Consider the following 15,962-nt stretch of genomic DNA (forward strand, 5'->3'; position numbering starts at 1 on the left):
CTCTGGCCTCTCCAGGAAGGGGTAGGACTGAAGTGTCAGTGGATCAAGTGCCATGCCTGGAGTCAGGAAGACTCATCTTACTGAGTTCAAATCTGGCCTCAGACACTTACTAGCTGTGTGACCCTATTTGCCTTAATTTCCCCATCTGTAAAATGAGCTGGAAAAGGAAATGGCTAACCACTCCAATATCTCTGCCAAGAAAATGCCAAATGGGGTCACAAAGAGTAGGACATGACTGAAAAATGACTGAACTGAAGGACTGAGGTATCACTGTTGTGGTCTAGGAATCTTGGGAACCCTGAAATTCAAGGGTGAAGGGCGCAGATCTGCCTCAAAAGAATTCGACCACTCAAACCTCCTTTCAGTCCATGTAGTTTATTAAAACACTGGTTGGGGTGGGCGAGATTCCCAGTGGGTCTGTGCTATTTGTGATGCCAATACAAGTGGGTCAGATTTTAAGAATCTGAGCGATGTAATGGGGGCAACATTGATATTTTATACAGAAAGATTGTGGGAAGATCTGGGGTGGTGAATAGCCTGGGGTAGGGCCAGGTACAGACAATGAGGGCCACAATGAAAGGTCAATTTAAAGGATTATTGACTGGGAAGGGCGGCTGTCTCAGGCAAAAATCCAGAGATCTGGGTTTAGGGGCTGGGCTGTGTGGGAAAGTTTCAGGGGCTTCTAAGGGGTCCAGGTGCCATCCCCATCATCACCAAGGAGAAGCAGAATTAGAAGTTGTCTCTATTTTCCTGGGCTAGGAGATGGGGGCTATAGGGATGAGGATGAGGAAGAAGAACACATTCAGAACACCCTCTCTCCCCTCACCCTTTGCTCTCCCCTCACTCAGAATTTCCTCACTGCTCTGGCTATGGGGAAAGGACACTTGGTAGAGATCAGTAGTTCAGCAGAAAAACTGAGGCAGAGAATTCCTGATCACACAGCCAAGATCCAGCAATGGCAACAGGAACTGGGCCAGAGGTGAGACAAGAGTGAGAATTCAAAGTGAGAAGGGGGAAAAAAGCAGGTATCTCTGATGCTTTGTTTACTTTGATTCCTGGGGTGGGGTAAAAGATCTGGAATAAAACAACAGAACTATGGAACTGTAACTGCTAAGCTTGGTCCTGGGTGAGATGAGAAAATGTATCCTCTTCCTTTAACTGGAGAGGTGCGGGACTATGGGTGTGCAGTGTTGCATATGCTGTCAGATGAGGTCATTGTGTTAGATTAATCTAGGGGTGCAGAACCTGCGGCCTCCAGGCCACATGTGGCTCTCTAGGTCCTCAAGTGTGGCCCTTTGACTGAATCCAAACTTCACAGAACAAATCTCCTTAATAAAAAGATTTATTTAGCCAAACATTGAATTAAGTCTCTTCCCTCCATCAGAAACGATTTACTGAATCCCCTAAGGGGGGTAGGGCAGCACCAGTCTAAGGATTCAGATTTTTTCTATAAAACTTAGACTCAGTCTAGAGGCCACACCCAAGGACCTAGAAGGCCACGTGTGGACTCAAGGTCGCAGGTTCCCCACCCCTGGATTAATGAGTCAGTTAGTTTTGCTGAACTTTTTTTTTTTTAATTTCATTGTTATGAGGCAATGTTTGCTGGGCAGGGGATGTGGGGAGGGACACATTTGTAAATGAATATGGTATAAAAATAAGGGATATCAATAAAACACAGAGAAGAAAGAAAAATCAATCAATCAATAAGCTTTTTTTCAAGTGCCTCTTATGTGCCAGATGCTGGGTATACAAAGACAAAAAGGCACTTGAGAAGTTCTAAGATTGAGACAGGATGCAGGGGTCCTTGGATAGACCCAGGGTTTGAGGAGACCAATGGAAGGCTGGAGCAAAGGATAGCCCTGATAGACTTGAGACAGGGGGAAGGTTGGCCTGGAAACCTCTGGTGAATGGGGCCTGTCCAGGAGGCAGGGGAGGGCAAGATGTCTCAGCCAAGCTGAGCTACTGGTCTCTGTTCCCTGGATAGATGGGAGCAGCTGGAGGCGCTGAAGGAGGAGAAGGGATCACTTCTGGCCAGCATGGCAGATGTGCACAGCTTCCTGCAGGAGTGTGGACCCACCCAGACCCAGCTGCAGGATATTATGGTGAAGCTGGAGTCTATGAGGCCGGCGGACTCAATGGGCAGCTGTCGACGTTCCCTGCAATCAACCCAGCATGAGATGTTGGTGCTGGAGCGCAAAATCAGCTACCTCGTCAGCGTGGTTACCAAGTAGGGTCTGGGCCCAGGAGGGTTCTGGAGGAAGCACGAGTAGTAGTGGGTGTCTAGAGAAGGAGAGGAAGGGATTGGTGTAGTGGACAGAGGGCCACCCATGGAGTCAGGAAGGCCTGCCTGAGACACACTATCTCCATAAAACCTCCAAACAAGCCATTCAAACCTTCGGTGCCTCAGGCAACTTGCTAAAACTACAAATTACTGATAAAATTGATTGAAAAAAATACCAAGTCCGGGCATAAATCCAATGTATAGAAAGGCATTATGGTATAGTGGATAGAATACCACACTTTGAATCAGAAAGACTTGGGTTTCAAATCATGCCTCTGATACATCACCAGCTGTGTGAGCCTGGACAACTTCTCAGTGCCCCAGGTCACTCTCTAAAACCCTCCTCACTGGAATCAGAACAGTAATGGAATTACAGGACCAATAAAAAAAATATTAAGTAAGAAGACAGAAGGAGAGATGAGGGAGGAGGCAGGGAAAGGGTTGAGGAAGATTGGTGGGAAATGGAGAGTTGAAAGATTTATGGGGAATTTTTGCTGCTCCTACCCCAAGCACAATGAGGGATCCTTGGAAGAGAGAGAGAGAAACATTTTCTCCTTGAGTAAACTCATCACCATAGACTTGACCAGAAAGGATTTGGGGATGGTGGTGCCAGTGTGTGTGGGGTGGTGGTGGAGGGGGGAACAGCTGTACCCAGCAGAAGGTGGGGAGGATGGAGATACCTAGGACCTGAGATACTTCCAGTCCTTCCAAGGCGACCAGGACACCCTATGCCCGCAGGATTGAAGAGACAAGCCCTATGGAGAGCCCAGTGCTGCGGGAACGAGTAGAAGCCCTACAGGCCCTGCTAAATCAAGCGCAGGAGCGGGCTGCCCAGATGGCCCAGGCCCAGACGCAGGCCCAGGCAGGGCACAGCTTCCTGAGGGAGAGTCGGCAGCTGCTGTTGTGGGCAGAGGGCGTTCAGTCCCAACTGGATAGCAAGGAGATGGGTGTGGACGTGGCCTCGGCCAAGCACCTTCTGGAGGAGCACAGAGACCTGCTGGAAGAGATCCGTGTCCAGCAAGAGAGGTAGGGGCAGCCTGGGGAGAGGGAAGGTGGAGGTGGGGAGCCGAGGGAGCCATGTTTCTGAGGAGGCTCAATATGCTACCCCTCAAGGCAAAGCACAGAGGGTCTGCTCTGGGCCTCCCGAGAGGTCTAAGGCATTCTGGTCTGCAGCAGCACAGCCCAAGGGCTTAGGGCAAGGTAGAACAATCCCATGGTAATCCCTCAGCTCTCCAGAGTCATCCTGTGCCCCAAATTCTACCTCCAGGGGTTAAATGGACCATCTCATTGACCTAGTGTATCCACCATTTGTTTTAGTGGTAGTGTCAGATAGGATGGACCCAGGGTCATTAAGGCCCATGTTCAAATCCCACCTCTGACCCTTGCTAGCTGTGTGATGACAGGTAGGTAGACAGACAGACAAAGAGAGAGTAGATAGATAGAAGGAGAGTAGACAGACAGACAAACAAATAGTAGACAGATAGACAGTAGATAGACAAATAGTAGATAGACAGGCAAACAGATAGTAGGCATACAGATAGACAAAGAAAGGGTACTGGTAGGTGGCACTATGGAAGTCAAGAAGAAAGAAGAGGAGTTGGGAGATAAAGTCCAGGCAATGAGTGAGGTGAATCATAGCTGGGGTCTTTCCTAAAGTTTAGGTGGTTCTCAGAGGAGAGTTACCGATCAAAAGAGTAGGGAAGTGGTAGCCAGTAAACCATGCATAAGGACCAGGGAGCTGGCTATTGACTTAGAAAACTCCAGTTTAAAATTATCTATGCTCCATTGTATTTTTATTTATTTTGTTAAATATTTCCCAATTGCATTTTAATCTGGTTCTGTCTGCATTGGTCTGTGAGCCACCAGTTCGACGCCTCTGCATTAGAATATTAATATAAATAAGACACACGAGGATATCCTGAATTCTTCCTTCCTGGTGAAGGATAACAAGATATTTCCAGTATCAAAGATATGAGAATTAATTAGATTGGGGAATAGGGGAGGAGAGGAGCTGATTAGGGCTCAACTTGTTATTCCTTCTCCTGGACAGGATGAGACAGCTAGAGGCTCGGGGCCAACAACTGGCCAGCTTGGAAACCCAGGATTCCCAAGCGGTGGCCGATGCACTGAAGCAGTTGGGTCAGCAGGCCCGTGGAGTGGATGTGGCGTGGGAGCGGTGCCATCGACGGCTGCAGCAGGGGCTGGAGCTACAGATGTTTGTCCGGGAAGCCGATGGCTTTGGTGCTACCTGTGCCAACCATGAAGCATTCCTTCGACTGGACAGCCTTGGGGTACACAGTTGAGCCTGGGGCAAACCACTTTGGGATATGGAGCTGGGGGGTGCCAGGGGATTGATTCTGAGAACCCCGGGGTCAGGATAATAATTGCTCACATTTGTGATTTGAGAGGCACCATGACATAGCAAATGGTGAACTGGCCTCATGAACTCAGTTCATGCTGCCTCTGACTCATGCTGTCTGTGTGACCCTAGGCAAGTTAATTAACTTCTTAGTGCTCTAAACAATTCTCTAAGACTATGGGTTGCAGAAAAGATGATGGCCTGCACTGGGAGAATAATTTTTTTCCTCTAGAAGTTCATTTATTCCAATGAAATCACAGGTCCAATACTAATCCCCCGTCTATGATTTTCAAAATTCTCTAAGGGGCAGCTAGGTGGCATAGTAGATAGAGTACCAGTCCTGGAGTCAGGAGGACCTGAGTTCAGATCTGAACTTAGACACTTACTAGCTGTGTGACCCTTGACAAGTCACTTAACCCCAATTGCCTCAAAAAAATGCTCTAGATAACATTATCTCATTTCATTCTCGCAACAACCGCACAAGGAAGGCAGAACGAGAAGTTATCAATCCCATTTTACAGATGAGAAAACTGAGGCCCAAAGAGGTTAAGTGACTTATCCAGGGTCTCCCAGCTAAAGAGTGGCAGAGCAGGGGCTCGAACCCAAGTTCTAGGTCTGAAACTGCAGCATTAGGCTTCAGGGAAAAAAGAGATTCCTTGTGTTTGTCACTTAGAGGGGTGGAGGGTGGAATTGGTGGAGAATGTCTCCCTTCTTGGTACGTGGAAGTAGCACTATGTCTGTGTCCCCAGGAGGATGTGGGACATGTGCAGAATTTGTTGCAACGACACCGGGAATTTGACCACCTGCTAGAGACATTGGGTCCACGTGCGGAGAGCCTGAAGTCTCATGGGGAGAGGCTGACAGAGAGGCAACACTTTGCTACCCACATGTAAGTTTGGGGTCTGGGCCTTCAGGCTCAGGGTACGTGTCTTTCTCACCTTCTCTGCCATCTTGCCTAGGGTGTCTTGGTGAAGGTAGGGGAGCTCAAACCAGGGGAGAGAAAGGGGCCAGAAGGACAATCAGTATTTCAATTAACAAGTCTTTACTAGGCAACTGCTAGTATTCATGGTATGGGGCAGGTAGGTAGCACAGTGGATAAAGCTTGGGGCCAGGATTCAGGAAGACCTGAATTCAAATCTGGCACAGACTAACTGTGTGACCCTAGGCAAGTCACTTAACCCTGTTTGCCTCAGTTTCCTCATCTGTAAAATGAGCTGGAGAGGGAAATGGTAGGATCTTTGCTAAGAAAACCCCAAATGGGGTCGTGGAGGGACAAACACACGTAATTGACTCAACAACAACAACATCGGGGTGTATTGGAGCTCTAATTTCTAGGTGAGGACAGGAGCAGAATGTAGCACTCACCCAGAATTCTCCATTCTCAGGATCAGAGAAAGGATAGTAAATACCCAGAATCGATGGACCAAACTCCAAGAGATGAGTAAACAAAGGAAAAAGCAGCTGCTGGCTTCCCTCCAGTTACAGGTAAGTGTGGGACCCTTGGCATGGGGTTGGTGGAGCCATTATTTCGTTGTTGGGGGGAATCTCTGAAGACTAACCATAGAGGTGCTCCTAGGGCAGATGGAACAGAATTATGGAGGATCTCAGAATACAAAAGCCATCTAATTCAACCCATACCTGAACACTAATCCTCATCTCTGACTAGGGGCATCCAGCCTCTGCCTGCAGTGAGGGTGAAAAGCAGCCCATTCCACTTTGGGGTAACCCTTAGCTGTGTGACCTTGGACAAGTCATTTAACCTGAGGACTATAAGCCCAAGTTACCAGAAAATCACAGGTTTCTATTTGTCTTATCAAAGGAGGCACAGTTTCAGAATAAACTCAAAATGTTGGACATACTGGAGTTCAAACAGCTCACTCCTACTGAGCACTGGTTTAATGGGGGTTCATGTCATCCATGCTTGCAGTGATGAACTTCCCACTTTTGTCTCCTGTGGAGACAGAGAGGTTGGCAGAAGGTTTTCAGTAAATCTGGTTTTCGGTAAAAAAAAAAAAATTCCTACTATTGAGCTGCATCTTCTCTGAATCTTCCACTCATTCCCTGTTCCTTAGTTCTGTTCTCTTCCATGAGGCAGCCCTTCAAAAGTCAAATCAAGTTAAAAACATTTATTAAGCACCTACTATGTGCCAAACACTGTACTAAGCACTAGGGATACAAAGAAAGACAAAAACAGTCCCTGCCCTCCAAGAGTTCACATTCGAATCATGGAAACAACATATAAGCAACTATGGAGGCTACAAAATGTATACAGTATAAATTGAATGTATTCGCAGAGGAAAGATGCCAGTATGAAGGACAATCAAAGACCTGCAGAAGGTAGGATTTTAGCTCAGACTTGGAGGAAGCCAGGAGTTGAAGACAAGAGGGAGAGCATGGAGGATGGCCATTGAAAAGGCAAGGAGTAAAGATGGAGTGAATTGTTCAAGGAACATCAAGAAAGCCAGTGTCACTGGACCACAGGCTATGTCATAGGGAGTGGCATGTAAGACTGAAAAAGTAGGAAAGGGCCAGTTTATGAAAAGCTTTAGAAACCAAATAGAGAATTTCATATTTGATCCTGGAGGTAATAGGGGACCACTGGAGTTTATTGAGGAGGAGGGTGACAGAGTCAGATGTGAGCTTTAGGAAAATCACTTTGGCAGCTGAATGGAGGATGGGTTGGAGTGGGAAGAGGCTTGAGTCAGGGAGACCAGTAGTCCTATCATGCTAGCGTCACTCCTAAATATTCTCTTCTCCAGGAGAAGCATCTCCACTTCCTTCAACCTAGCCTCACATAACATGATCTCCAGTCCCCTCACCACCTTGGTTGCCCTCTAAAACTTCCAGCTTGTCAATACCTTTCCTAAAGCGTGACATCCAGAAAAGACCACAGCACTCAGAAATGCACTGACAAGCCTCATTCTGGAGGCTGTGCTTCTCCATGTAACCGAAGATCACCTTGGCCTTTTTGCCCATGTGTCCATGCTGACTCATACTGAGCCTGCTATCTACTAAGCCACTTCTCACAAGAAACTCTGTCTAGCTAGGTCTCATCTTTTTTTTTTTTTTTAAACTCATGAAGTCAATTTTCTGAGCCCAAGTATAAGAACAGTGATGCACAAGTCTACAGTTGGAAGGGAACTCAAGGATCTCCTGATCTTAAGTACAACCCTAATAGATTCTGGGCAGGACAACTGGCTCCCAGGTAGATGCCTAGTGAATCACCTACAGTTTGAGGGAGGATTGTTTGTCCAACCTGCCTCTTCCCAGCCCCTACCCCCAGTTTGGTCAAGGTGGTTGTTGTTATGGTTTCTCCTCCCCCTCCCCCTCCTCCTTCCTCCTCTTCTCCTTCTTCCCCTCCTCCTCCTCCCTCTTCCTCTTTTCTCAAAGAGGACCAATGACTTCACAAGGGCATTGTCTTGCCTTGCAAGTGATTTGAGTTTAAGTGAGGCAGAGCTGCACAAAGTCATCAGCCTCACTTTCACCAAGATATGCTCAAACTCAAATATCAAGGTGCTACCTTACTCCTGGGGGTAGCCAGATGGTGCAGTAGATAGAGTGCAGGGCCTGGAGTCAGGAAGACTCATCTTCCTGAGTTCAAATCTGGCCTCAGAAACTTATTTATCTGTGTTACCTTGGGCAAGTTACTTAACCCTGTTTGCCTCAGTTTCCTCATCTGTAAAATGAGCTGGAGAAGGAAATGGCAAACCACTCCAGTATCTTTGCCAAGGAAACCCCAAATGGGGTCACAAATAGTCAAACGGAACTCAACAACAACCTCACTCCCCATAATGGCCCTCGCCCATGCCTCTTTCCCATCAATCATGATATCTCTGTCCTCAAGGAACATACAAGCCAACTGGAAAGATAAGACACATGTAAAATAATCAAGAGGAATGTCACTGGCTTCAGACTACACTTTTTGCCATAGGAGCTTAGAGAGAGCAGAGAGTAGTGTGGATAGGAATAATGATTCTCCTTATCTTAGAAACCTTAATAGGTGCTTTAAGGCCCAGCCCAGGGCAGTGGCCCGGCCTTTCCTCCATTCCCCTGATCTTCCCTTTCCTGTTTTGCAGTATAGTGGGCAAAGATGGATTTGGCCCTACTATAAACTACCTTTGTGGCCTTAAGCAAGTTTTTTAACCTCATCTGTAAAATGAGGGAGTTGTATTACATGAAATCTAGGGTCGCTTGTATTTCTAAATGCATGATGCTAGGAGCTCTCATTCTGCCTGCTTCTGCTCTCCAGGGAGGAACAAAAAGATCAGAGTTATTGGGACTGGGGTCTGTTCCCTCTTCCCAACCTCTAGATGTGCAGAATAATCCCTTGGGCCTTTCCCTTACCCAGAGACCGTCCCCCAACACACTTTTCTTGGACATCCCCAGCCTACCTGCCCTAATCTCTGGGGTCATGAGACTCATAGCTTCCCTGGTGGTTCTCCTGGGCAGGAATGGAACCAGGATGTGGCCGAAATGACTTTGTGGATGGAGGAGAAATGTTTGATTGCTGCAGATGAGTCATACCGAGAGCCTGGCATTATTCTCCACAAGCTCAAAAGACATGAGGCAGCAGAGAGTGAGGTCCTGGCAAACCAGCCAAGGGTTGAGCAGCTGCGGCAGGTGGGAGAGCAGGAAACTGAGTGAAGTCTCCCTGAGGGGGCTGAGCCATTGCCAAATTGTTTTCAATAACTCAGATGAAATCTCAGTGGAAACCCCCACGGCACCCTCCCAGTGATTGGCCCACATCTCCCCGGGGGAGCCTCAGTAGCTCTGAAATTGGCAAAATTCCAACACCCCCCCCCAACTCCCACCCTGATCTCCTTCAACCATCAATCTATCCCCTGGCCTCTGGGTAGGACTTGAAGTAGCTCATAAAGGTAGCTGTCATCTCTTTCATTAAAAAATATTAACATCCCTGACTGATGTGTTCCAAATTCCTAATCCCACAGACCTGAAATTCACTCTAATGTCTAACCTAACACTTGCTACAACAGTCCTGGGGAGGCTGTGTGGGGGTTAGGTGAAAACATGCCGGAGACCTGTGTTCAAATCCTGCCTCTGATATTTAATCAACCATGTAACCTGGGCAGGCAACTCAGAGCCTCAGTTCCTTCATCTATGAAATGGGCATAATAATACTTATTATTATTATCTACCTCATAGAGTTGTTATGAGGAACACATTTGAGAAACTTTAAAGGGCTACATAAATGTGAGTTATTATAGCTGCTGTCGTTAACTTTGTCTGAACTTCCCACTCTCTGTCCCACAGCTTCAAAGAGCAGCTGCCCCAGCCCGTGGAATGAGCTAAATTACAGCAAGCCCAGACCCATAGGTTTTCCCTAGACTTTTGATCCTAAAAAATTTCCACCCATCCTTGGGTGCTGGCCCCATCCAGTCCTAAGGGCTTCCAGTGCCTGGCCCACTGAGGGTTACCTAACTGCGCCAGCTCAATCATAACCACCACCCCCTCCCACCTATCTGGGTCTTTTGCCTCTACTCCAGCTTGGAAACAAGCTTCTTGCTACCAAGCATGATGCCCTGGATGACATACAAGCAAAGCTACTGGTCCTGGAGAAAAAATGGGAGGAGCTGAATCACAAAATGGCAGAACGTGGAGATAAGCTGCGTCAGGCAGCACAACAGGAGCAGCTCATGGAGCAGCTGCAGGTCAGCCGCAGCTGGGTGGAGAGGGAGGCAGAGAAAATAAGAAGCAGGAGGGGGGTAAAATGGGCTACTCAGGAAGGGAGCATTCTATAGCAAAATGAGTGTGGACACTCCAAGCTCAATATTTATTGAGCGCTTATATGCATAACACTGTGCACAGCTCTGATTAACTCAGTACCAGCCAAACATTCAGCCCTTTGCCGGGTAAGAACAGATCGAATTCAGTCAGGATCACTCCATGTATTCCTTGCATTTGTCTTTTCTGATGAGGTACCTCTCACCTGCCCCTAGGAGGCCAAAGATAAAATGGAGCAGTTGGAACGGGGGCTGCAGAGCGCAGAGACTGGTCACGACCTCCGCTCCAGCCGAGAGCTACAAATAAAGCACAAGAAATTGGAAAGTGAGAGCCACGAGCTGGCAGATAAGATGAGCACCATTGTTACCCGGGCCCGAACTGTTGCCACCAATCACTTTGACTCCCAGACCATCCTGGATGAGACACAGAAATATCTCCAAAGGTGGGCTTCCTGCCGGCTTTCCCCCTTCTCCCTGCTCCCCCATACACCTGCTCTCTATCGCATAGAATCCTAGATTTAGAGGCAGCTAGGTGGGAGGGTGGATAGACTGTTGTACCTGGAGTCACAAAAACCTGAGTCTAAACCCTGCCTCAGACACTTAGTAGCTGTGTGACGCTAAGCGAGTCTCTTGTAATCTTCATTTCCTCATCTGTAAAATGGGAATAATAACAGTGCCTACCTCCCAAGATTATTGTAAGGTTCAAATGAAATATTTGTAAAGTGCTTTGCAAACCTTCATGTGCTGTATCAATGTGGGCTATTCTCATTAGAGCTAGAGGTCACTGAATACAACCCCTTCATTTCATGGTCGAGGAAACCGAGACCAAGAGACTTTCCCAAGGTCATATAACTGGTCAATGTCTGAGGCAGAATTTGAACTCGGGCTCCTGGCTCCAAGTCAAGCACTGTAATCCCCACACTGCACAGGTAACTTCTAGTTGTACTCTTCCCAGAAAGGGCAGGGAGGTATCACCAGCTCATACCTGAGTTTGTCCAAAATCCTTTCTCTTGTCGGCTGTTAAATCGGAGGTGGACTCTTTAGGGACGGATGCAAGCCATTTGGGATCCTATGTGGGGGAACCGAGAGGCATAAACCCAGTTAGTGTTCTCCGGCCATGGCTTAGAACTGGAATGGATCCTGGCGGCCACTGAATCTAACCCACTCATTTTATTCATAGAGAAACTGAGACCCAGAGAAATTAAATGACTTGGCTGGGGCTATACAGTTAGTAAGTGTCTGAGGTAACATTCGAACCCAGGTCTTCCTCCCCAAGTCCAGTACCCTACCCACTAAGCCAACAACTCATATTTCTACAGCACATCAAGGTTTACAACGTGCTTTCTTCAAAACAGCCCTGTGAAGTAGGTAATATAAGCCTTATCATCCCCATTTTCCATATAAGGAAACTGAGGCACAGAAAGGTTAAGGGACTTTCCTAGGGTCACACAGCTGATGAATGTCTGAAGTGGGATTTGAACCTAGGTCTTCCTGACTCCAAGTTCAGTCCCCTATCCACTATGGCATCCTGGGGTGGGTGGCACAGTGGTTAGCACGGTCAGACCTGGAGTGAATTGAGTTCAAGACTCATCTCAAATACTAGCTATGTGACCTTGAGCAAGTCACTTAACCGCTATTTGCCTCAGTTTCCTTATCTGTAAAATGGGGATAACTATAGCTCTTACCTCCATGACTGTTGAGAAGATCAAATGAGCTGATAATTGTAAAGTGCTTAGCACAGTACCCGGTACAGAATAAGCCCTCTATCAATGTTAACTATCATCACTGCCATTATTATTATTCTATGAATCAGGACTAGGCAGAAGCAGCCCAAAGCATGCCAACTACTGATTGATGGTGCCCAGCGCCATCTTTGATCTTCACCCATGTCCTAGTTCATTCTTGACCTGGCCAAGGGGAGGAAGGGACAGTCCATTTCCCTGTTCCCGCTCTCCTCCCTTAACCCAGGTTTCAGGCTCTTCAGGGGCCGCTGGCAGCACGCAGGCAGCAGCTGCAGGCTTCGGTCGAGCTCCATCAATTCTACCACCTGCGAGGCCTGGAAATCAGCTGGGTGAAGGAGCGCATGCCCGGTGCCAACTCTGCCATCTGCGGCAGGTCCCTGGACGCAGCCCAGAGGCTTCTGTACAAACACAAGGTGACGCCGACCCTGCTCCATCCCAGCCACCTCACTCCCCGCACCCCAGCCACCCACTGCTCCCAGACCCCTGGTTGTCTAAGCTTTCCAGAGACCTACCCTGGTGGCTGGATCCTTCCAGCATCCCCACTTCCAGCTGCTCTGATGTTGAGGTTCTTGGTGGAATGGTCACTTCCAACCCCAATGTGAATGAGGACAGCTAGGTAGTACAGGCGATAGCATGGGGCTTATAGTCAGAATTTGAATTCTGAGACACAGACTAGCCATGTGACCCCGGGCAAGTTATTTACTCTCTGTGCCTCAGTTATCTCACCTGTAAAGTGGGGATAATAATAGCACCTACTTCCCAAGGTTACTGTGATGATTAAATGAACTAACATATGGAAAGCACTTCACAGACCTTAAAGATTAGTGTAAATGCTGGTTGTTTATTGTTGTTATCATCATTATTATGAAGAGTAATTAATTATTATTCATAGTAATTGTCATCCTCATCCTGGCTTCTGGGCAGTCTTTTTTTTTTTTTAGTGAGGCAATTGGGGTTAAGTGACTTGCCCAGGGTCACACAGCTAGTACGTGTCTCTATCCACTGTGCCACCTAGCTGCCCCTAGCTTCTGGACACTCTTGAGCACAAGGTTTAGCCCCAGAGGGTCCTCATTTTCCCCTTAAGCTCATGTTTGATTCTGTCCCAAGGAGCTTCAGGCAGAGGTGAAGGTTCATCAGGTCCAAATGCAGAAGGTGCTGGCATCTGGGCAGAGCATGGCAGCCTGCGGGCACCCTTCTGCACAGGACATCACAGAATGGTGCCAGAAGCTGGAGAGCTGCTGGCTAGAGCTGAATGAAGCCTGCGAGGGGCGGGCCAGGCGGCTACAGCGCTCTATTGCCTACTATCAGGTATGAAGCAAGGAATCAGGGGGAGGGGAACAGCAGGTCACTCAAAGGTCCAAGAACAGTTCCCAAGAAAGGAGGCATCACAGGATTTGGAAAGGGTCAAGTGACTCGTCATGGCTTGTCCAATGGCAAGGAAGTGTCAGAGCTAAGTCTTTCTGACTCCAAGCCTGGCACTCTATCCACTCTCCCACACTTCCCTTCAATAATTATATAAGCAATAATAATAATGGTGAAGATGGGTAAACATGCTTTTGATGTCCTTTCATTCTTGGGGAAGTGATGGTATATGGAGACAGTCTACAGGGTTGGTAGAGATTGGGCTTGCCTTTAGTAAGGGGTCTCCATGGCATGGAAGTTTGTTATTGTTTGGTCGTTTTTCAGTCATGTCCGACTCTTTGTGACCCCATTTGGGGTTTTCTTGGCAAAGATACTGGAGTGCTTTGCCGTTTCCTTCTCTGGCTCATTTATACGGATGAGGAAACTGACATAAACAGAGTTAAGTGACTGGCACAGGACTAATACACAGCTAATAAGTGTCTGAGGTTGGGTTTGAACTCACAAAGATGAGTCTTCCTGACTCCAAACCCAGTGCTGTATCCATTGTACCACCCAACCTCCTTTATTTACTAGCCATGTGACCCTGGGCAAGGCACTTAATCTCTCTGTGTCTTAGTCTCTTCATTTGCAAAATTGGGGGGAGGAGATAGAGGATCTCCACCCCTTAATGGCCTCTAAGGTTCCTTCCAACTCTAAATCTAAGATTCCATGACTTCTGAGAAGGTGGGAACAAGAACCAGGTTCATAAAAGTTGGTACAAGAATGTAAAAATCATGAGCATCAGGGAGCGGATGCCACTTGTAGGGGAGGACAAGCACCCCGTTGGTGTTAGACACAAGAGGGAGTGGTGAAGCAGCATTCTAGGACCAAAGCAAGATGGCGCATTGAGAGTACCCTAGCTGACCACATCTTCCCTGGCAGTACTTGCTCGATGTATCAGACTTGGAAGGCTGGTTGGGCGAGAAGCGGCCTTTAGTGAGCAGCCAAGACTATGGCAAGGACCAGCTGGCCACCATCAGCCTCATCAAGAAACATAAGGTACTTTCCCCCACGAAGCTTGCTAAGTACAACTCCAGACTATTTCATGGGGTGCTACAAGGGTAAGAGAAGAGGGAATTTGTGCTCTGACTTTTAAAATCATGTCACAATAATTCTCCCAGAAGAAGCAGGTCCCTAGAATCTCCCATATAGGTACTCAATAAATGCTGAATGAATGAATGAATGAATGCTTTTCCTACTCATCCCTTCCTGAGTATCCAACCCTGCATTAACACAGGCTCTTACATCTGACCCATGTCTCCAGGCCCTAGAGCAGGAGCTAGCCCTCTATGGGAGCTTTGTAGCCGAGCTCATCCAGACGGCACAAACCCTCACGAGCCCCGGGTGCCCTAATGAGATCCCTGTGCCTCCAGGAAGTCTACAAAACCAGCTTCAGGAGCTGAAGGAGCTGGCGACCACAAGGTGAGAGCCCTAGACCACAGCTGCTCCGCAACCTTCTTCCCTAAGCCGGGCAAAGTGGAGCCTGCTTGGGCCCAGGCCATTCCTCTAGCAGTAATAACAATAATGGCTAACATTTACATAGCGCTTACTATGTGACAGGCACCATGCGCTCTCCAATTATTATCTCATTTGATCATCACAACAGCCCTGGAAGGCAGGTACTATTCTTATTCCTATTTTACAGAGGAAGAAGCTGAGACAGACAGAGGCTAAGTGACTTGCCCAGGGTCACACAGTTAGTAAAGATTTGAGGCTGGATTTGAATTCGGGTCTTCCTGATGCCAGGCCCAGCACTCTATCCACTGCACCACCTAGTAATACCACCTTGAACCGTGATCCCCTCCAGATATGTTAGGAAAGAGATAGATCTCTGAAAGAAAGTCTTTTCCTCTTTTAAGGAAAAAAGATACTCTTTTCCTCTTCCACTGAGGGCAGGTACTGCCCAAGCAGGGACCTACGATTACCTTCTTTCCTCCAATTCCCATTCCCAGACATCCTCTCATTCCCCTACCTATAGGGCGAGCCATTGTGGTACACTAGCTTCAGAGTCAGAAGACCTGGGTTCAAATCCTTCCTCTACCACTTATAAGGTGTGTGATTTTGGACAAGTCACTTGACTTGTCTGAGCCTTGGTTTTCTTATACATGAAATGAGGAGGTTGGACTAGATGAAGATGACCTTTGGTGGTCCAGTAGACAGAGTGCTGGATTTGGGGTCAGGAAGACCTGAGTTCAAGCCCCTCCTTGTTCACTAATTTAGCTGTGTGACCCTGGGCAAGTCACTTAACCTGCCTCATTTTCCTCATCTGTAAAATGGGGATAAGAATAGCCATTACCTCACAGAGTTGTTGTGAGAATCAAATGAGATTATATATGTATACATATATGTATATGAGAGAACATATGTAAAGTGTTGCAAACTTCAAAACATTTTATACATCTACATACACACACACACACACACACACACACACACAC

The 15,962-nt window shown here is 47.5% G+C and overlaps 1 protein-coding gene across 1 annotated transcript in view; it reads left to right on the plus strand.

The window, feature by feature from the left end:
- The window catches only part of SPTBN5 (spectrin beta, non-erythrocytic 5), an 87,565-nt gene that overhangs the window by 22,738 nt on the left and 48,865 nt on the right, over nucleotides 1-15,962 (plus strand). The window contains exons 16-28 of the mRNA XM_027870196.1: nucleotides 849-979; nucleotides 1,985-2,227; nucleotides 3,020-3,307; nucleotides 4,332-4,572; nucleotides 5,390-5,529; nucleotides 6,026-6,125; nucleotides 9,090-9,260; nucleotides 10,145-10,309; nucleotides 10,598-10,824; nucleotides 12,350-12,695; nucleotides 13,231-13,431; nucleotides 14,407-14,523; nucleotides 14,789-14,946. Of these exons, the coding sequence (XP_027725997.1) occupies nucleotides 849-979; nucleotides 1,985-2,227; nucleotides 3,020-3,307; nucleotides 4,332-4,572; nucleotides 5,390-5,529; nucleotides 6,026-6,125; nucleotides 9,090-9,260; nucleotides 10,145-10,309; nucleotides 10,598-10,824; nucleotides 12,350-12,695; nucleotides 13,231-13,431; nucleotides 14,407-14,523; nucleotides 14,789-14,946 (2,528 nt within the window). The remainder of the gene's footprint in view (nucleotides 1-848; nucleotides 980-1,984; nucleotides 2,228-3,019; nucleotides 3,308-4,331; nucleotides 4,573-5,389; nucleotides 5,530-6,025; nucleotides 6,126-9,089; nucleotides 9,261-10,144; nucleotides 10,310-10,597; nucleotides 10,825-12,349; nucleotides 12,696-13,230; nucleotides 13,432-14,406; nucleotides 14,524-14,788; nucleotides 14,947-15,962) is intronic.

Source organism: Vombatus ursinus, unplaced genomic scaffold, assembly GCF_900497805.2.
Source record: "Vombatus ursinus unplaced genomic scaffold, bare-nosed wombat genome assembly UNPS02014794.1, whole genome shotgun sequence".
In the NCBI taxonomy this organism is placed as follows: domain Eukaryota; kingdom Metazoa; phylum Chordata; class Mammalia; order Diprotodontia; family Vombatidae; genus Vombatus; species Vombatus ursinus.